This window comes from Anas platyrhynchos, chromosome 3, assembly GCF_047663525.1.
Source record: "Anas platyrhynchos isolate ZD024472 breed Pekin duck chromosome 3, IASCAAS_PekinDuck_T2T, whole genome shotgun sequence".
Lineage (NCBI taxonomy): Eukaryota > Metazoa > Chordata > Aves > Anseriformes > Anatidae > Anas > Anas platyrhynchos.
The window spans coordinates 10,999,352-11,020,039 of NC_092589.1; the positions used below are offsets into that span (position 1 = coordinate 10,999,352).

Here is a 20,688-nt window from a genome sequence, read left to right on the forward strand (position 1 = left end):
TAGATTATCAGCAGTCGTGGATAGGACTTGAATGCTTCATATTCAGGCTGAGATTCGGTGATCAGTTTGCCCTGATAACAGGGCTGAGCACTGATGGGACAGTGAGTAACTTATTGCACACAGAACTAGGGGCAGGAGAAGACTAGTTTCTGCCTTGTTTTAAAATCTTGGAGAGATCTGACTAGTACTGGGTACTTAACAGATGTGTTTCTCTGAGTATCCACATCTTTGCCCTTGGGAAGAAAACCCAGCCCATTAACTTCAATGGGAGTTCTGCTGCTGACTTCAATGGCAGGATTTCCCCTTTGGTGCAGAACTTCAAGACAAGCAGGAAGGAGAGACTTGTTTTAGAGCTGACCTGGCAAGTGCAAAGCTTTGGTGTTTGAAAAGTCCCAGGCTGTTTGTTCTACCTGAGCTGATGTTTAACATGTTTATTAGGGAATGGCAACTTCCGAAGTAATTTCAGAATGAGAAAACATAACTCTGAATAGGAACAGACTATCAGCATGTCTTGCTGACTGAGTTTACCTGCAATTTGAATAGACGCTCGTCTTAATATCCTGTCTGTTCAGAGAGAGGTCTCAAAAGTAAACCCAGAGTTGTTAAAAGTTGCTCTGAATTAGATGGAAAGATGGGGAGAGTGGGCCAGTTGACCTGCAGAGAAAGGAAACTTGTAAGCTGAGAGTGATTTGCAGCTCTCTAAGGTGAAATGCTTTCTTTTACATAGTACTTGTCAGAATTGTTTCTATGTATGGTTCCTCTGTAAAGCTAGCTGAGAGATTTTGTATCACAGGGAGTCACCTACCTTAGCTTTCTTTTCTAGTAGACTTGTTATGAGGGACTTGTTAAAACCTTGGATTTAGTAGGATTACAATACTGGTTAGAGATTAAAACCTTCCCACGAGTGTGAAGATGCAAGAAGCAGGCAGCATGCTGATACTTTTTTTGTGTGTCTTTTTTAACAGCTATTTGTCGTCAGGGATGTAGCCCCAAGCATGGTTCTTGCACAATTCCAGGAGAGTGCAGGTAAATGCTCCCCTCTCCCTCCTTGTCCCCTCAAGTAATTAAATGAGCGATGCTAAACACAATAGGATTGTGGAGGGAGGGTATTTTTGGAGTCATGTTTTTTACCAAGGCAAATTATTTATGCTGACTAGCTCAGAATAAGGGGGGGGCGGTGTAGGCTTTTAATGCACTGATAATTTTAAGAAGCTTTTGGTTTGTGAACTGGTGGCGTTTTGGGGGGAGCGGGGAGGGATAAATCATGTGAATGCTGCCTAATGAGCACTAACTAATTGCTTCTGCATAAATAGCACAAATGTTTTGTGGGTTGTTTTTTCTTTTTTCCCAATATCCCGACTAATAAGCTCTTTTCAACAACAAGCTTGAAGTACAGTGTGGCTTTTCTCTCTTCTCCCTTTCACTCCTGTTTCCGCCCTTCCTCCCTCCCACCCCTGGTTTCTTCCATCAGTAGGCAAAAGTCAAGTATTCTTTAGAATAGGATTAGTTAAATCTCTCGGTTCCTTTACCATTGTGAGCCAGGCTCCGAGTGCTGAGAGGTTAATAGCTGGGATGAAATCTTGTCAGTAGGCTCTGATGAATGCAGAATTTTGCTGCTGTGCTTTGAAGTCCATTCTGTCCTGGCAAGGAGACAATGAATAAGCAGAGTTTATCCATAACCCAACAAGTAAATATTTGGAACACTTCAAAATACACAGTATATATTTATGGCTCAGGGAGGTTTTCTCCTTTACTAATACAGGGTTAATGAATATTAAATATGGATATTCTTGATCAACAAATGGGTTGCAAGTTGTTTCATGTAACCCATTATCATGTCTGTTCGTATATGATAGGGAACTGAGCACTTTCGAAGGATATCCATCCTGTGTAGGAAGGGTTAAAAGTGAAGCTTGGGTATTCATGGGTTAAAAAAAAAGTCTGAAGGAACAGAAAGTCACTTTTTCTTCCTAACAAACATAGCATTCCCCATTGCTGGAGACCTCTGCATGAAGTGAGCTGCTTTTCTTTCTAGTTAAGCTGTAGTTCAAACATGAATTAAATCTGAGTTGTTTGACAGACGATGTTATATAAAAGGTCAGCCTTAATAATCACAGTGCTTCGTTCTTTGTCTCTGTAATCTGTTTTAAAACAAGACAAAATTTTGTCCAAGAACACGCTTGAAAGAAGGTAGGAAGTAACTTCTAATCTTCCCCAAGTAATGTGACAAAATGAAAGTTAAGCCCCAGGATGGGCTGTTGTGGGTTAAGTGCCTTAAATGTTTAGCAGTACTGATATATGGTGGTTAACCCCCAAAACACTGTATCTATACCTTTTTAAATTAAAAAAAAAAAAGCCTTGCAAGTAGTAAGTATTGGGGGGCCAGATGGTAAGAGGAGTATATCAGTCAAGGCTACCAGTGATTTGTGCTTCTGTCATCAGAATAAACATGCCTTGTAGGGGTTGCTGTCTCCTAGTCAGAACAACAGGCTTTGTTTCCAAATTTCTTTCTTTCCTTTCTCTTTCTAAGTCTCTTACCTCCCACTCACTGCCCAGACATGCACTAGTGCTCTTATTTACTTAAGGTGCAACTTTCCCACACTTGATTTGCATAGTCTTGAAACAATGCTGTCCTTCTGGTGCTTTCAGATAACTTCTGCTTGCCAAGTTAGACCAATATCTTTAAAGTGAACACAGAAACAAGATTTTATTCTCTTTTAAGTTTTGTTGAGTCATATAGCCTGCATGTTATAAATGCAACAGTTTAAAAATAACATCCCAGCAGAAACTGCTCTGGGTTCTGGTACAATAGACAACTAGCAAACATTCTTAAAATATCCTTTTCCCTTTTGGTGCAAGTCACTTTCTTGAATACAGGCCTGCCAACAAAACCAAATTTGCTCATGAATCATGATACAAAGAAAGTTAAATTTAAATTTCTCATGAGAAACTACTGCATACATATTATTAAACAAGAATTATTACCATGGATCTTGTTCTGGAATTGATACCTAGCTTCATAATAAGTGCCCGTAGACTTTATCCAATTTTTTCTTATACTTAGATGCTGATCTGGGAGAAGAAAGTCATATTTCTGGCTCTGAAGCTTATGGTGTTTTTTTCCCTTATCTGTTTTTTTTTAACTGTTTTTTCTTTACACTTTCTTTAAAGAAAGCAATCAAAAAAAATACTTTAATTTGTCAGAAAGGAGTAAAAATCTAGATTTTGATGCTTGTTTTTGCAGGTGAGGTCAATTAGTTTTGCTTGTGTGCAAGCTCACAGGCAAATTGCTTTCAATGCAATACAAATTAAAAGGGCATGTTCTTAATTTTTTATCCTTGTACAGGAAATATAGTAAGAATGCACAGAAGGATTTTCCAGGAGCTACTTGAAAGAAAGTCAGATCAGGCAAAACAACCTCTTTCATGTTCTTTGCGCACAAAGAAACATAAGCTAGGACTAGCTTTTTCTATACACAAACTATTAAGAGTTTCCCATTGACCTTGAATAGGTTGCAGTTGAAATAGCTATTTAAAAAAAAAAAAAGATTCATTAATGATGTAGTTTGTCACCTGAGATTTTTAGAAAGGAAGTCAAACTTGCCACTAGCTGTCTGTGATCACCCATTGGATAGATTCCTCTTGCTTTTTCCCATGAGAAGAAATTGCCTGTAAAAGAATGGTGGGGGTTATTATAAATAGAAAGCTTAGCTGACTTCTGTACAGTAGAGGTTTATTTTCATAATTTAGTGACAGCTTATTGCATAATTGCTGCTGATCAATTACTCCCAGGCCTGCTAATGCAATACAGTACCTCAGCAGACCTTTGCTTTTAATTCCCAGTTTGTTTTCCTTCTATTATAGATCAACTTTAATTTGAAGGCTCCTTTGTCTACTTTGCTAGCGAGAGCTAAGTAAAAGCCCAAATGAAGTTTCTTTTAGGGGAGCTTTACTATAAAAGAGCATATTCCTTTTAAGTGTAGAATTCAGGTAGCATGTTGATAGTGGCAATAAATGCTTGATAGTAAATTCTACTTCAGGTATGAAATTAAAGTCTCTTAGAATTTGATGTGTTTTAGTTATTACCTGAAAAGAGGTTACTATAAATCAAGTTCTGAAATGCACTGACATATGATCTTCTTCGAACACATGCAGGGTGCTGGTGTGTGCATTTTCTTTAATCTCTCTCTGAGTGTTCCAGGCTGTTTTCTGGGTATGACTTCTGGTTCAGAGTAAGGTTAGGCTCTAATAGAGCAGAGAACTCCTAATGCTCTGCTGCTGCCTTGCCAAGGGCTCAGAGTTGGTGGTTATGGCTTAGCCGATCATCCCGCAAACCCAGCGTGGCTGAAATGCCTGGAACCTTGTATTTATGAGGATCTCTGGAAAACTATTGTTTCCATGGACTGCGCCCCCCTCTCTCCTCCCCCCAAATTTATAATGCACCCTGTCAAAGCCCAGAGATTGATTTGTAGTGCACACCCACCCTCTCTGCCACATTTGTATGAGGCTCCAAAAGAGTATTATTGTGCTGAATGGCCTCATGCTGATTCTCTCAGAACAGTTATTCTTTTGTCAGGAGGCCAGCTACAGAGACCTTGGCAAAACTACTAAAATGTTTGTTTACAAGAAACCATCAAACAAACCTTGAATAGCTTCTCCCCAACCTCCCTAGCCTTTCTCCAAGCTTTGGAGTTCGACAGTCCTATCTATGCAGAGCAATTCTAAGGGGTTTGTTGTATGATTTTTTTTTTTCCCAGTTGTTTTCCTCTTCTGAATTTATTTATTTTTTTTCCTATGTTAAACGAAGGTGTCAGTATGGATGGCAAGGCCAGTACTGTGATAAGTGCATTCCACACCCAGGATGTGTCCATGGCACTTGCATTGAACCATGGCAATGCCTCTGTGAAACCAACTGGGGTGGTCAACTCTGTGACAAAGGTATGCTAATCTCATGGATAGCCAAGTGTAACACTTCAGTTTCAACACTGGCAGACTTAATGTGGAGAGAGCACATGCAGGAGCAAGGGAGGAAGCCTCCTGAAACGTGGTGGGAGGTTTTTGTCCTTTGGCTACTTAGCTGTGTGTCCTCTGCTGTTCTGGTGGTGTTAGCATATGTGCTTTGCTCTGTCATGTCCTGCTTGTGTGTGCAGACGTGTTCTGTAAGGCTGCGGAGCAATATAGCAATTGTGTGCTTTGCTCATGTTTCTGTTGTTTTTCAGCCATGGCTTTTTTAATACTCCTCACCTTTTTGCAGATCTGAACTACTGCGGAACCCACCCACCCTGTTTGAACGGTGGTACCTGCAGCAACACTGGCCCCGATAAATACCAATGTTCCTGCCCTGAGGGTTACTCGGGACAGAACTGTGAAATCGGTAAGTGTTTGATGCAGCCCTTGAACTGCCACTGATAATTCGGTCTTCCCAGCTTTTAATGGCTATGCTTGGATGTATTTTAGGAGTTTAGAGGTAAAGTTTACTTCTAATGTTAACTATGATGTCTGGACTTGCTAAAAAGATCCAGACTTGCTTGTTCATGCTTCATCATGAACAGCCTGTATCTCTGCACATCAGCCTTCTGCTCACCAGGGAGATCATTACAAGTTCCCTAGTTTGGCTCTGATTCAGACAGGTGCAAGTCAGGGGGTTGGTGAGTTAGCACAGAGGATGACTTCCTGCTAATTGTAGTTTTTTGATTCACTGCTCACTCAGGAGGGCAGTACATCAAGGGTGGTGATGGTATATCCAGAGCAGAGGCATATAGTGGGAGCGAGGTTGGCTTCAGGTGCTATAGTCTCTCCCATGACATACTTTATCCTGCCACAGCGGAGCATGCCTGCCTCTCTGATCCTTGCCACAACGGAGGAAGCTGCTTGGAAACGTCTACAGGATTTGAGTGTGTGTGCGCGCCTGGCTGGGCTGGACCTACTTGCACTGATAGTAAGACCTTTGAAAATTGTATTAAAAATGTGCTAGCGTGTCTGTTGAGATGTCTCTCTAATCCCCAGTAAACATACAGGGCAGCCTACTGAACCGTTCCTAGCTTTAGCATCAGTTCTTAGCAGCCATTTCATATCATGGTAGACCCTCTTCTGCATGTACTGAGGTTTTTGTTAAATGTGGGGGGAAAGAATGGTCAATGGCTTCAGGAGAGAAGCAGAACATAAAATTTGGGTAGTGTTCTGGCAAGTTGTTAAAATACTATTTTTGAGAGACTGCTTTGTATCAAAATCTGACTTCCACTTCCAAAAGGCAAGGGGTGTTAAGTTTCTTCCATTGTACTTTGAACTCCCTTGTCATACTATTACTTTTTTTTTTTTTAAAGGAGTTTTTTGCCAAAATTGGAATAGACCTAGAAATTCTGTGCAGAAGTCCTGTTGTCTGTCTTGTCCTCAGGACAAATCCTAGTAGCAGCAACCATTTATCATTTACTGACATTTGCCTGTTTGGTAACAGAGCTAAGCTTCTCCTTGTTCTGCATTACAGATATTGATGATTGTTCTCCAAACCCCTGTGGTCATGGAGGAACTTGTCAAGATCTAGTTGATGGATTTAAGTGTATTTGCCCACCTCAGTGGACTGGCAAAACATGCCAACTAGGTAAGAACTCCTTTTTTCTTCATCCTGTGTTGCTCCAGGTGCTGGGGGGAATGGTGGGGAAATGCAGGAAGGTTCGTTGTCCAGCAGGCAAGGGTACTCATGCACTTTATTTCAGGCGTGTCTATAGTTCCAAAGCCTAAGAAATGTAGAAAAACTAAACTTCAATGTTTGCAGGACCAGGGCCTAGAACAGCCTCAAAGCACAGAGTGGCTTCTTCCTGTTAAAGTTCTTTTTGATGCATGCTGAAAGAAATAGTTAACTAAGCCTAACAGAAATACTTGAAATCATAAATGTATTGAAGTGTGGAGGGTGTATGCGTGTGCCTTCCACTCCCACCCCCACATGTATTTCTTTCTTCAGCCTGTGAGAAAGTTGCTGTATCTCTTCAGCCATGTCAACTCCTCCAGGCCAAGGAGTTCACAGCTGGGTTCCAAAATGTGGATGATCTCACGAAGAATGAGCTGTCCGCATTCTTTACACAACACGCTAATCCCAATGACCAGGCTGCAGCACTCCTCCTTCAAAATGCTGGACTGAGATGTGTGTGTGGGGGGGGGAAGTTGCTCTTAATGAGTGGCTGTGTAATTATCAAATAATTAGCGTAGCCTGTATGTTCTAATTGCAGTGAAATTGAAAGAGACTTCAGAGGCTGATGTATGATTGACTTTTGTTCGTTCAAGTCACGCTAATCCGAGCTGTATATTGCAAGTTCTTTTTAGATCTGAATGAACTGCTGATTATTGCTGTGAAAACAGACTGTAGACTTTTTTCTTCTCCTCCTACGCTACAAGCCCTGCATTTGGCCATTCACATTGTTTTTCAGATGCGAATGAATGTGAGGGCAAACCCTGTGTCAATGCCAACTCCTGCAGGAACCTGATTGGCAGCTACTATTGTGACTGCATTACTGGCTGGTCTGGCCACAACTGTGATATAAGTAAGTGTCTATATCCTCGGGTTTCTTACAGGTTAATTGTGTGTATACGTATATACCCCACTAAGTTCTAAGCTCACATTTAAACATCAGGCAGAGTCCCAGCAGTTGATGTTTTTAGAAAGGGAGTAGTTGGTGTGGAATGAAAATACACAATTTTATCAAACTCATTAGTCCATAACATAGCTATATTCCGATAAAGCAAGTAAAACAATGATGTGAAGTTTCACTACTTCTAGTAAAAGAATTGGGAAAGGTTCCCACCCATTATAATAACCTTATCTCAAGGAAGGCATGCAGGAAACTTGACAAAAGGTTTATCTAGCTGCAGTTTTAAAGAAACTTGAACTCTATCTACTGTAAATAAATTTTTGCTTTCTAACTACACTAATTTTATTGCAGATATTAATGATTGTCGTGGACAATGTCAGAATGGAGGATCCTGTCGGGTAAGCCATTCTTGTTTTATTTTGGCTCGCTGGAGACTTGCAGCAGTAACTAAAATATTTGAGTCTCAACACAAGCAGTGTGGAAAATAGCAATTAGCTGGTATAAATTGTAATTTCTTTGCTTTAAGGGGAGAGGTTATGGCATGTTGGGGCATGTAGGGCTATGTGTAGAATAGCAAAGGCAGAAAATATAACTGCAATAAAGTACTCATTTTCACTCCCAGTGTCACCAGTGAATGGGCTTCTTGTACAAACTATCTTATATGTTGTAAATATAGATATTCTGCTTTAAGAAGTAGATTAACATGTCCTACTCAGAATTCTGAAAGTAAGCCATTACTGGCTGGTGTATGTGTATAGATGTATATTTTTTTCTGCAACCCACTCCCCCTAAATATTGCTGCTTTGTTTTAATTTGAGCTAGTTTCTTATGTTGGCATTGGACATTGTAGGAGCATGTTTTTGGACTTTTTTTTCTCCTCTCTAATGAGAATATGTAAGGAAAGAGGAAAAAAACCTTAACTTTAAACATTCTTGTTTCTTCCCAGGACTTGGTTAATGGTTATCGGTGCATCTGTTCACCTGGCTATGCAGGAGATCACTGTGAGAAAGACATCAATGAATGTGCGAGTAACCCTTGCATGAATGGGGGTCACTGCCAGGATGAAATCAATGGATTCCAGTGTCTGTGTCCTGCTGGTTTCTCAGGAAACCTCTGTCAGGTAAGAAGCATGGGTGAAAAGCAGGCCCTCAGCCAGTGGTGTTTCTACCAGCACTTTGGATCTGTAGACTGAATACCTTGCATCCAGTGAACCATAATATAAGTTGTGCTTGATATCATTGTCAGTCTGCCAAGAAAGTGACTGATTAGTATATATTGGGGGGTGGGGGAGAAACCAACAGAAAATTCTCATGGGCTGCTGAAGATTCTTTTTCTGTTGAACAGACTGCAAGTGTTTGCATGTCGGGTTTTGTTGCATGCTAACTATTAACTTTCAGGGGCTGTTTAATATCAAGACTGCTGTCTGTTGAAATAGTTGCAAGTCTAACTAAACTCTGTGCGTTATGAACAAGTCATTGAGGCAGTAGATAAAAAGGTCAGATTCCACAATGTCTGCTTGTCATAGTGAGGGAAAGCTATGATAAAACTTCTGTCTCACTCAGCCGTTCCCTTTTCTTACCCCTCTTTTTTTTTTTCCATTTTTATTTCCCTTTCCTATTTCTGCACTGCTTACAGCTGGACATAGATTATTGTGAGCCAAATCCTTGCCAGAACGGCGCCCAGTGCTTCAATCTTGCTATGGACTATTTCTGTAACTGCCCTGAAGACTATGAAGGCAAAAACTGCTCCCACCTGAAAGATCACTGCCGCACAACTCCTTGTGAAGGTTTGTGTTACCTTGCAGGTGAATGGGAATGACAGACAGCAGTTTCTGCCTGTCCCCTGGCCAAAGCTGTAGCGCAGCTGCAGTAGGGGAATGAGTGGAGCAGATTTTGTATAGAGAGTCTGAATTTTGCCCTGTGTTTTATGCCTCTATTTGTGTGAAAAGATGAGTACTATTTGTAAATGGCAGCTCTTTAAAATATATGTAAAGCATAGGCTTTAAATAGGCCACTTTACTGTATATATTCTTGGCTGTGGAAGTGGTCCAGCTAACTTTGGATAAGATACTGATTATTTTATGAACAAATACTTGGTGTTGTGTTTTTATCGTAAAGCTGTAGGCATATGCCTGTCTTTTAAACTTCTGTCACTGGAAATAAAGATGTTGCTATTAATTTAAGAAATCAGATAGAATGGGCAATCCTCGCTCAGGTCTCTGTTTTTTCTACAGTAATTGACAGCTGTACAGTGGCAGTAGCTTCTAACAGCACACCGGAAGGAGTTCGTTATATTTCTTCAAATGTCTGTGGTCCTCATGGAAAATGCAAGAGCCAAGCAGGTGGAAAATTTACATGTGAATGCAACAAAGGATTCACTGGCACCTACTGTCATGAGAGTAAGAGCTAAAAAGACGTTTTATTTTCCCGTACTGTTCTTGGAAAACTATTCCATCCTTTCCTCCCAGATTGCTTAAAGGTTTTCTAACACACTGAACCTTGGAACTGTGTTAAGTTTTCATATCCTGGTTGGGCGAGGCAGATTGGAATTTGCTAGGCCTTGGGGAAAGTTCACGCTAATGAACCTTCTGGCCTTGAATTGTATATTTTTAAAAACCTTATGTATACAAGGTCTGAGGTATCTAATAGTGGGGTTTAACAAGGATCTTAAGGACTCCTGTTTTCTTACTTTTACTTTTTAATAGCAAATTGCTGAGTGATGGGCTCACTGTTTCATCCCTGAATTGTTTTTGATTTTTTTTCTTATTAACTTTTATCTTGCTTACCCCTCTTCTCAAAAGGAAAAGTGGGAGTAGCAGCAAATAGTCTTCAATGAGAAGATAATTTCCAGTAGCTATACTCCCAGTTTGATGTGTGTTGTTTTTTTCTCTTTTCTCGTCTCCTCCAAACTGTTGCAGATATTAATGACTGTGAGAGCAACCCCTGTAAAAATGGTGGCACTTGTATTGATGGCATCAACTCCTACAAATGTATTTGTAGTGATGGATGGGAAGGAACGTATTGTGAAACAAGTAAGTTAACCATTCTTTGCAATAAGAACTCTTGGAGATGTATCAGGAAAGAATGGCCCATACTGTCTTTTAGACAATAGCAAACAATGAACTTTCCTACAAAGGCTGCAGGGGACAGTGTCATCTTTTTTCCACTGAGTCACGTGTTTTTGAATGAGAACTAAACCCAAACTACCACAACACCCTCAGAGCAGAACCTGGCTCTCCTACCGTTCAATTTTTTTGCTGTACCCTTAACTTCCTGTAAGAAACCCTTAGTGTAGAACATACTGTTCTAGGAAGGGCATATCTATATGTCACGTTTGTGTTTCCTAGTCTTGAGGATGGAAGGGGAGTAAGCACTCAACTCCTATCCTCTGACTGATAGGATAGTTTACATAATAGACCTTTTCACTTCTTGTTTACTAAAACAAAATGAAAAAAAAATGGAGGAACAAGGTGAAATGTTCCTCATGTCTATGACAGTGCTTAAAGCTTTAATATACTGACCTAAGTGTTTAATCCACGACTGAAACTCAAGCCAAAGTTAGGGATAGAACAGGCACCTTTCAGGCATTAAGTGTTTGTCAATTCTGTAAACACTGCTTAGCTTGTTTTTCTCTCCTTAATATATCTAGATATTAATGACTGCAGTAAAAACCCTTGCCACAATGGAGGAACTTGCCGAGACTTGGTCAATGATTTCTTCTGTGAATGTAAAAATGGGTGGAAAGGAAAAACGTGCCACTCCCGTAAGTTCAGCACTTCCACAACATAACAGGCGTGCTCAGTTACAATGCAGCAAGTTTAAGCATTGTATTAAGAAAGCACAGGTATTAAGGATAGTTTGGGTTTTTCATAGGTGACAGCCAGTGCGATGAAGCAACATGCAATAATGGAGGAACATGTTATGATGAGGGGGACACTTTCAAGTGCATGTGTCCTGCAGGATGGGAAGGAGCCACTTGTAATATAGGTAAATACCCTGCATAATCACCAGGAAGCAGATGCAGCACTGAATCTGTGACTTCAGTTTTTTCTCTTGGCTCAGATTTGAGGGCTTTCTAACAACTTAATGGCAAATCTCACTTCTGTTACAGCGAGGAACAGCAGCTGCCTGCCAAACCCCTGCCATAATGGAGGTACCTGTGTAGTCAGTGGAGATTCTTTCACTTGTGTCTGCAAGGAGGGCTGGGAAGGACCCACATGTACTCAGAGTAAGTCATCTCTGCTTGAACTTTTCCAGAGTGTTGCATGATGAGAACATTAGCTCATCCTGTCGCTCTTGGAACCGAGATTGAAAACAGAAGGGCAAGCTTGTTTGATGTAGGCTTTAGCATCACCTGAATCTTTGTTTTTAATGACTTTATGTGATAGAGCCTTGACCTGGGCATGAGAAAGTTGCAAATGAGTTAAGTGGAGACAGATGTTGTCTTGTTTTCTCCCTGCATTCTTTTTCTACCAGCAGCACAGTCTGCTTCCACTTTTTTTTCCACTGTTAGATTCTTTTACAACGATCTCTTCCTGTGTACATGTGTTCCACAATGTAGTTAACAAATTTTGTGGTGGAAGCCTGGAATCAATTTAGTGGAGAATTTCAGCATATTTTTGTTAAAGTTGAGCTACATGTAACTTGGGCATTAGGGGAAGTTCAGTCATTCTTTACTGACAGTAGAGCTGTATTAGCCAAAGTCTGCATGTTTAACGTTGTTTATCTTCACTTTGCAGACACAAATGACTGCAGTCCTCATCCTTGGTAAGTTTAACGTGTTTGTCTTTCATCTTTTGCTTTTTTTTTTTGTTGTCTGAAAGTTCTAGATTCTATTTGCTTGTAGTGTTTTTTTAATGCACATAATTACTTTTCTTTATAGTTACAATAGTGGCACTTGTGTGGATGGAGACAACTGGTACCGCTGTGAGTGCGCCCCAGGCTTTGCAGGTCCCGACTGCAGGATCAGTAAGTCTTTCAGTGACTCTACTTTGATTTTTCTGTTGCTTAAATCTTGTTGCAAGACAAACAATTTAATTGAGTTAAGTGGTAGATCAGATTTATGATAGATGTCCTGTCTTCCATACTTATATCCAGATCAGTAGAGGACGTAGGGAAGGGTAGGAATTACTGAAAATGAAAGAAATGTTGAATTCCATTCAGTTGAAGCCTCCTGGTGGGCAAAATGCCCTTCAAGATGGTCTTCCCAGTTAGATTATGTTTGTGTTTGACATGAAAGTGTGCTAGCCAAAAACCTTGTCAATTAATAATCTACCTACAAGCCCTGAGGTGATGTATGTACTTCCCTGTAATTTAATAATAATTACAGGTAGGAGGACACTAATACTATTCTTTTTTTAAGTAACAGCCATGGAAATAGAAGTTCAGTAGCAGCAATACAACTGGTAGGGGTTTACCACTGCTGACAGTTGAAGAATTGCGTAGGTGGACAAAACTGAATTCTGCCAAAGGAGAGAATCCATCTTTGTGTGAGAAGGAATGTGTCCTTGCCCTTAAAGCTTAAGTAGCTGTAGGGGTCAGGTTTTGATTTTTGTTAGTGCCATGCAGCAGAAACTTCAAAGAATTTGCTGCAAGATGTTGCTGCTAAGAATCTGTCCCTGGGTAGACACTAGAAAGTAAACATAAGAGGGATTTGCCTACTGGAGCTTTAAGTTTTTTTTCTGTTGAAATAAAAGTATATTATAGAGTAACTCCTTTTTTTTCCCCTTTTCCTTCCCATTATAGATATCAATGAATGCCAGTCTTCACCCTGTGCCTTTGGGGCTACTTGCATAGATGAAATTAACGGTTACCGTTGCATTTGCCCACCAGGTCGCAGTGGTCCAGGATGCCAAGAAGGTATTTCAGATGTCATAGCTGTTTATATTGCTTGTAGCAAGACGTGTATAATTAATTGCATGTGAACAGTTTTGTGGTTGTATGGGGGGTGGGAGGAGTGCTAGGTTATTGTTGGTTTAAAGCAAATATCATGTTCATTGATGAAGCAAGCTTATCACTGGGCTTAAAGGAACTTAATATAGAGGGCTTTTTCCACTTTTTTTTTTTCTCAAGCTTTTTAATTCTATTAAATATGTCTTCAGTTACAGGAAGGCCTTGCATTACCACTGTCCGAGTAATGCCAGATGGGGCTAAGTGGGATGATGACTGTAATACCTGTCAGTGCTTGAATGGAAAAGTCACCTGTTCTAAGGTACAACTATGCTGTGTTTTGGGTTATACGGTCTTAATTCTGTAACTAATGGTTACTTATATCAGTATGTATACTCTTCTAGGTTTGGTGTGGTCCTCGACCTTGTGTAATACATGCCAAAGGTCATAACGAATGCCCATCTGGACACGCTTGTGTTCCTGTTAAAGAAGACCACTGTTTCACTCATCCTTGTGCCGCGGTGGGTGAATGCTGGCCTTCTAATCAACAACCTGTGAAGACTAAATGCAATCCTGATTCTTACTACCAGGACAACTGTGCCAACATCACCTTTACCTTTAATAAGGAAATGATGGCACCAGTAAGTAGCCAAACATAACTCTGTGTGCTGTGGCCCACAAATGCTTGTTTCCCTAGTGTGGAACAACTTACTTGACTGCTAAAAATACAGTAAAAGCTGATGCTCCTTCATTATCAAAGAAAACAAAGTATAGAAGGCTTAATAAAAATTTCTACCCTAAACGTTTTTGTGTCCAGAGAAGAACAAAAGCTGGTTTGGAGGGAATTTTACACCCTCACCCCCTTCCCTTGAACTGTTACTTTAGGGCAAACTCTCTTCAGCTTTGATGTAAGCCAATATATTTTTATTTTTTTATACGTATAATAAAATGCATACATCATTGTATATATTTAGGTATAGATATAAATGATTTTGTAGGCATTCATGTGCATGTATAGTAAAAAAAAAAAAGCAAAAAACAAAACAAACAAACACAAACAACACTTTGTCTCCTCCAGGGCCTTACCACAGAACACATTTGCAGTGAATTGAGGAATCTGAATATTCTGAAGAATGTTTCTGTTGAATATTCTATCTATATTACCTGTGAGCCTTCACACTTGGCAAACAACGAAATACATGTTGCTATTGTAAGTATTCCTGGAATATGTTTAAATGTCTTAGTAGTTAATTGCTTGGATATAAGTATAACATGTGGATTTCATAAAAGTTGTAATTCCTGGCTTTGTCAGTACTTCTGTTCGGTTTCTATCCCAGTTCTCTTTTAAGAACAGGGAAGAAATCCTGATTACATGTGCATACCCGAAAGCTACCCTCTGTTAGCAACTGTAATAGGGGACTAAAACACTTTCCAATACGCTCTCTTGAGCACTGCTTTTTGTTTTGTTTGTTTTAAGGATGAGGACAGAAATTTTGCAATATGAGTTTCTGCCTGTGGCTGAGATTTTTGTTTTGTTTCTGTTTTTGGTAGTTGTTTTAAGTGTGAAAAGTACTGAGAGGCTTAACTGATTGTGAAAGTTTATAAATAGCAGATTACCCGCACATCTGATTTGGCATTTGGTGTTAATTGTATGACTTCTTATTTAGGCTGCTGAAGATATAGGTGAAGATGAAAACCCAATCAAAGAAATCACAGATAAGATTATTGACCTTGTCAGTAAGCGCGATGGAAACAACACGCTAATTGCTGCGGTCGCAGAAGTCAGGGTACAACGGCGACCAGTTAAAAACAAAACAGGTAAGCTTCCCCCATCTCTAAGAACTCATGCTCTTCATGACTAGAATAGCCTTTCAAAGCAGGTGAAGCTTTTCTTAGTTTTGAGATCTGTAGCAACTCTGAGTTTCTCTGCCTGCTGGCCCTGTTAAGTGGGAACAACAAGGAATATTTGCACCAGGATCTTACTACTTTAAATAACATTAAAAAAAAAAACAATGTTCTGTGAATGCTCTAGAACAGTGGCTTAACCTCTTAATAAAAGGCCTACAGCCCTCTCCATGGAGAAACAAGAAGAAAGGAACTGAAGTCTAGCCGGTTCTGAAAGTTCCCACGTATTGACCCGGTGATGACACTGTCCAGATGGATGCTTTTGACCTTGACATTTAATTCATCACAACTAGTTCCCCTGTAGCACCAGGCAGGCAAAGGTATCTTATGGCCAACCACAAATGGAGAAACGACTTCAGTGGGAGCATAGTCCCCAGGCCAGGAGAGCCACGGCAGGACAGTGCAGCAGTGCCTGCAATGACTGGTTCTGTGGCGAGGGGAGGACTTTTTCCATTGAGGGCTGTCAGTCACTACTCAGAATACTAAACTCCCTTTAAACACCCTGTATTCTAAAAAAGCTGAGATTATCCTTACATTACTGTCTGGACTCCAGTGTATAAATAAGGCTTAAGAACTGAGATTTCTCTTCTTTGTGAAAAGCCTTGACTGGAACACGTTGTTTGCAGCAGGGTTAACTGGTCTCATATCTCTTCCAGATTTCTTGGTGCCATTACTGAGCTCAGTCTTAACAGTAGCCTGGATCTGTTGCCTGGTAACTGTTTTTTATTGGTGTATTCGAAAACGCAGAAAGCAGAGCAGCCATACTCACACAGCATCTGATGACAACACTACCAACAACGTAAGGGAGCAGCTGAACCAGATAAAAAACCCCATCGAGAAACACGGAGCAAATACTGTCCCAATTAAAGACTATGAAAACAAAAACTCTAAAATCGCCAAAATAAGGACGCACAATTCAGAAGTGGAGGAAGATGACATGGACAAACACCAGCAGAAGGCCCGATTTGCCAAGCAGCCAGCATACACTTTGGTAGACAGAGATGAAAAGCCACCCAACAGCACACCTACAAAACACCCAAACTGGACAAATAAACAAGACAACAGAGACTTGGAAAGTGCACAAAGTTTAAATAGAATGGAGTACATTGTATAGCAGACAGTTGGGTGCTGCCATGCAGGGCCTTTAAATATCATTATAAAGGCACTCAAGAGCTTGTAGTTCTTAAACTGTTGTGTAATATTTGAGTCTAAGGCTATTATTTACTTAGAATCCCTGTGTTAATTTAAGTTTTGACAAGCTGGCTTACACTGGCAATGATAGTTGCTGTGGTTGGCTGGAATACCAAGTGCTGCATTTCACATCTATGCAAAACTAGTCAAAAGTGCCCTAATGTAAATTCAGCTGTAGCTGATACATCATGGAAATGTTTCATAAGGTATTACATAGCCTTATTACTCTTCTTTAGTGTTAATTTTTTTTCTGCCAGATGTCCCAATTTATACAGTTTCTTTAGAATAATACATTTTATTTATATTTATTGAATCTGAGTTTTTTGTATATTGGTTTTATGGTGACGTACAACTAGTTCTGTATTTGAAAGTGCCTTTGCAGCTCGGAACCACAGCAACTATCAAAAATAAGTTTATTATTTATTTTTTTATTGTATTTTTGTTGGGGGTGGGGTGGGGGGAACTTGTCAGCAGTTGCTGGTAAATGAAGAATTTAAAGAGGAAAATGTGTCAAAAATAGAAGTTTGTATAGATATGTAAATAATTCTTTTTTATTAATCACTGTGTATATTTGATTTATTAACTTAATAATCAAGAGCCTTAAAATATCATTCCTTTTTATTTATATGTATGTGTTTAGAGTTGAAGGTTTTTGATAGCATTGTAAGCTCGTGGCTTCTTTATTTTGAATTTATTTTCTTGTTACATGTTGCCTATATGCCAAAACTAAGGTGTTCTAAAATAGTTTATTTTTAATAGGATGGGCTTTCATGCCTTGATGCTGGTTTTTGTACAATGTCAAACGTTTGAAACACCTTCCATAGTATCACTTTAAGACTATTTGTAATTACTGACTGAGGCAGTTTAGATAATTAGACTAGAAAAAAATTTTTTGCTGCTTTAGACTTGAAAACGAGTGACAGGCAGATAATCTGCTAAGAAGCAGTTTAAGGGAACAAAACTGAGCTATTACTTTATGTAGATGAAATGTGAGTGGTTGCATGTAATTAAAATATCAAATTAGCGTGTGAAGTTGGAAACACAGCAATCTTATTTTGTAAATTCTGATTATTTTTTTCACCATGAATATGTAATACTGAACCACTTGTAGATTTGACTTTTTTTGTAATCTACTGCATTTAGGGAGTATTCTAATAAGCTAGTTGTTGAATACTTGAACAGTAGAATGTCCAGTAAGATCACTGTGTAGGTTTGCCATAGATTACACTGCCCGCCTTAACAAGTGAGGAAATCAAAGTGCTATTACAATGTTTAAGATCAAAAAGGCTTATAAACATAGTAATCTCAGTGGTTAACCACTGAGATCATGAAGATACCTTGTATTGTGATATTAGTGTTATATGAAAATGCATCTTTGATGTGTTGTTCCTGGCAATAAATCTTGAAAAGTAATATTTATTAAATTTTTTGTATGAAAACATAAATCAGCGTGGAGATTATTGAGCTTTGGAGGCACTCCCAACTAGTCAGTTGGGCAAAAACAGTGGCAAGTGTTGGTCCGCGCTTCTAAGACTTGCCACTGGTTTTGGTGAAGTCAGGTTTCTTGCTAGATGACTGTGTTTCTGGCTGGCTTAAAATCAAATTGAAGGAGTTTGAAAGCAACCTGTCCCTTGTTCTCAATGTCTTTTGCCTAATGTACATCCATGTACTTTTGAGACAGCGATGATGCGACTGGAATTGTGCAACTATTTATTTGGCATGGGCCAATGAGCTACCACCAGATAGTAACCAAATCTAAGTAGCTAGGCAAGGTACAAACTGCTGACCTGGATGGGAAAGGATCCATAGATTATGATGATTCCTAGTGGGCAAAAAGTGCTTTGTGAAGCATAAACTAAACTCTTAAAATATTCTGAAATGGCTTAATGTTTAACTAATGCAGTCCCTCCCAGTTTAGAGGGACTGGGTGTGGAAGTACAGGCCAGCTGTATGATAGCCTGCTCTTTATTTTAGCATGCTTTCCTGATGAAGCTGCAACTTTGCTTTGTTAAAGCTGAAGGAAAAAATTAACAGCATGTAACAAGCTTAGCTGGAAAATAATATAAAACAGAGTTGGGTTCCTCCTTGTATTTAAACCACTCTACTGCAAGCCACAGGCCTTTTCTTCCTCATTTGTTTGTAGTAAATAGATACTATAAGATTGCTGTAATATGAACACTTGAAAATAATCTGAGTGCAAGACGTATTGTTCTGTACTGTTCTTACAGCCATCTTAAAGAAAATGGTTAAAAATCTCTTTAGTGTTAATTTTTATTTCAAGCCCACTTTAAAATGAGATTTCTAACTTGTTGCCACACTACCTTGAAAGGGGTACTGCTCTTATTCTTCACAATTGCATGCCACATAACTTTAGCGGAGAATCATTAGTTTACTGCTTGATAACTTTAGCGGAGAATCATTAGTTTACTGCTTGCTGAACAGGAAGTCAACAAGATTAGCTTCATCTGACCACTTCAATAATACCTAATCAAACAAATCCCACAACTATTTTTTTCTCTTTGTTCCCAGACTTCTACAATCTGCAATAAAACAAACAAGTTGTGTCTAAAAAAGCCACTTACAGATAATGGAGTCTTCCAGCCAGCTTTGAAGCACGAAGTGAGGCTATTAACTGAACAGATTTCTGTACTAGAGTGCTGAATTAGCCATCTTCCTGTACAAGCCCACTGTTCACAAAGATGGTGCTTTCAATGATGCAGAAACCAACTACTGCTTCTGAATAACTGAAACATTTACACCTGAAGTTGTAGTAATAAACCCTTCTCTTAGGCAAAAGAAGAAAACAATAACTAGGGATTCTGCTAGTCTCGGGGAATATGTTTGTGCCAAGTTACTTGAAAACATGCAGAGTCAAACCCTAATTAGACTTAATCAGCTAATACAGTGCAAAAGCTCTTCAGATCTCCAAAGACTCTGTATAGAGCAAAAGCTGGGTTCATCAAATTCCAAAATCTTTTTAAAATTGTGAACACAATATTAATTAATTTATTTCCAGCCCTTCCAGGGCAACAAGCCACCATGCTGACCATGCAAAAGTTTTGTTACTGCCCTGTTTATCCATACACAACCTATTTTTCCTATATCACTAATGTCATCACTATACCATAGCTATAAAACTAGAGCAGTACAAATTGTACAGGGAGAGGGAAGAGTGAGGGAATTCTATTAGACTTGTATAAAGAAAAATATTTTAAAATTATATCCTCATATCTCAGTGCTAGCTTCAAAATTTATACTGGCGAATTTACAACAAAATGAGTCTTCCAAAACCCAGAACCACCTCCAAATTGGGGGTTGGGATATGGACTGTTTTCCATTGTGATGAAAACAAATAGAAACATGGAAGTTTAAGGCTTTCCCATTAGAATATCAAGGCAGGGGTATTTTTGTACAAACCGTACTTAGCCAGTTCACAGTTTACTACTCTGGGAAGATACATTCTGTTTAGTCAGGAGAAGTTCTGTGCTGTTCATTTGTGTTTATTCTTTGGATCCTTATTCATCTAAGAACAAAAAATGTGTGCTTCCTGAGCTGCCATTTAAATATAAGAACTTTAAAAATAAATTATTCCTCCTTGCACCCTCAGCTTCGCTATAGCTAGAGCTAATTGAACCTGTCAAATCTGGGTTTGGTTCAACATGAGCTGATTGCAGCCACATCAAAGTTGCTGCACCTCCGCATGGAAAGGGCCCATCTTACACAGAGGTGACTAGCGAAAAGGTGCTGACCACGCATGCTACGTCAGCCTCAACTCCAACATATTCATGTCACTGGGGGAAAGATAGCCTTGGGAACAGCTATTTCTGCATTGTTAATACAAGCAAATGACAGTGAGACAGCTCTTGTACATTTAAAGCCTAGCAAGTGAAGCCTGGCTCAGGGCCTGGATATGAGACTAGCAATCCTCAAACTGTTTCACGAGGAAACTATTTCTCTCTCCACAGTAACACCACTTGTTCTTGCACTGAGACACCTGCACGACAAGAGTTAATATTGTTAATCAGCTCTCTGCGAAGCTAGAAAATGTACACGGTTGTGCTCTCCGTTGCTCCATGAAGACTGCATGATTCAGCGTCTCATCGGCTATCCCCCATGTGGCTG

General features: G+C 39.5%; 1 protein-coding gene across 3 annotated transcripts in view; it reads left to right on the plus strand.

The window, feature by feature from the left end:
- JAG1 (jagged canonical Notch ligand 1) overlaps positions 1 to 18,011 on the plus strand; it is a 36,236-nt gene extending 18,225 nt beyond the window's left edge. For all 3 annotated transcript variants that reach the window (XM_027453356.3, XM_005019794.6, XM_072035289.1), the window contains 22 exons: positions 966 to 1,026; positions 4,807 to 4,937; positions 5,254 to 5,373; positions 5,824 to 5,937; positions 6,484 to 6,597; positions 7,421 to 7,534; positions 7,934 to 7,980; positions 8,529 to 8,702; positions 9,218 to 9,368; positions 9,816 to 9,980; positions 10,500 to 10,613; positions 11,231 to 11,344; positions 11,455 to 11,568; positions 11,693 to 11,809; positions 12,321 to 12,348; positions 12,464 to 12,549; positions 13,327 to 13,440; positions 13,683 to 13,792; positions 13,875 to 14,111; positions 14,549 to 14,680; positions 15,138 to 15,288; positions 16,032 to 18,011. In XM_027453356.3, the coding sequence (XP_027309157.1) occupies positions 966 to 1,026; positions 4,807 to 4,937; positions 5,254 to 5,373; positions 5,824 to 5,937; positions 6,484 to 6,597; positions 7,421 to 7,534; positions 7,934 to 7,980; positions 8,529 to 8,702; positions 9,218 to 9,368; positions 9,816 to 9,980; positions 10,500 to 10,613; positions 11,231 to 11,344; positions 11,455 to 11,568; positions 11,693 to 11,809; positions 12,321 to 12,348; positions 12,464 to 12,549; positions 13,327 to 13,440; positions 13,683 to 13,792; positions 13,875 to 14,111; positions 14,549 to 14,680; positions 15,138 to 15,288; positions 16,032 to 16,489 (2,966 nt within the window). In that variant the 3' untranslated portion in view covers positions 16,490 to 18,011. The remainder of the gene's footprint in view (positions 1 to 965; positions 1,027 to 4,806; positions 4,938 to 5,253; positions 5,374 to 5,823; positions 5,938 to 6,483; positions 6,598 to 7,420; positions 7,535 to 7,933; positions 7,981 to 8,528; positions 8,703 to 9,217; positions 9,369 to 9,815; positions 9,981 to 10,499; positions 10,614 to 11,230; positions 11,345 to 11,454; positions 11,569 to 11,692; positions 11,810 to 12,320; positions 12,349 to 12,463; positions 12,550 to 13,326; positions 13,441 to 13,682; positions 13,793 to 13,874; positions 14,112 to 14,548; positions 14,681 to 15,137; positions 15,289 to 16,031) is intronic.
- The last annotated feature ends 2,677 nt before the right edge of the window (positions 18,012 to 20,688 follow it).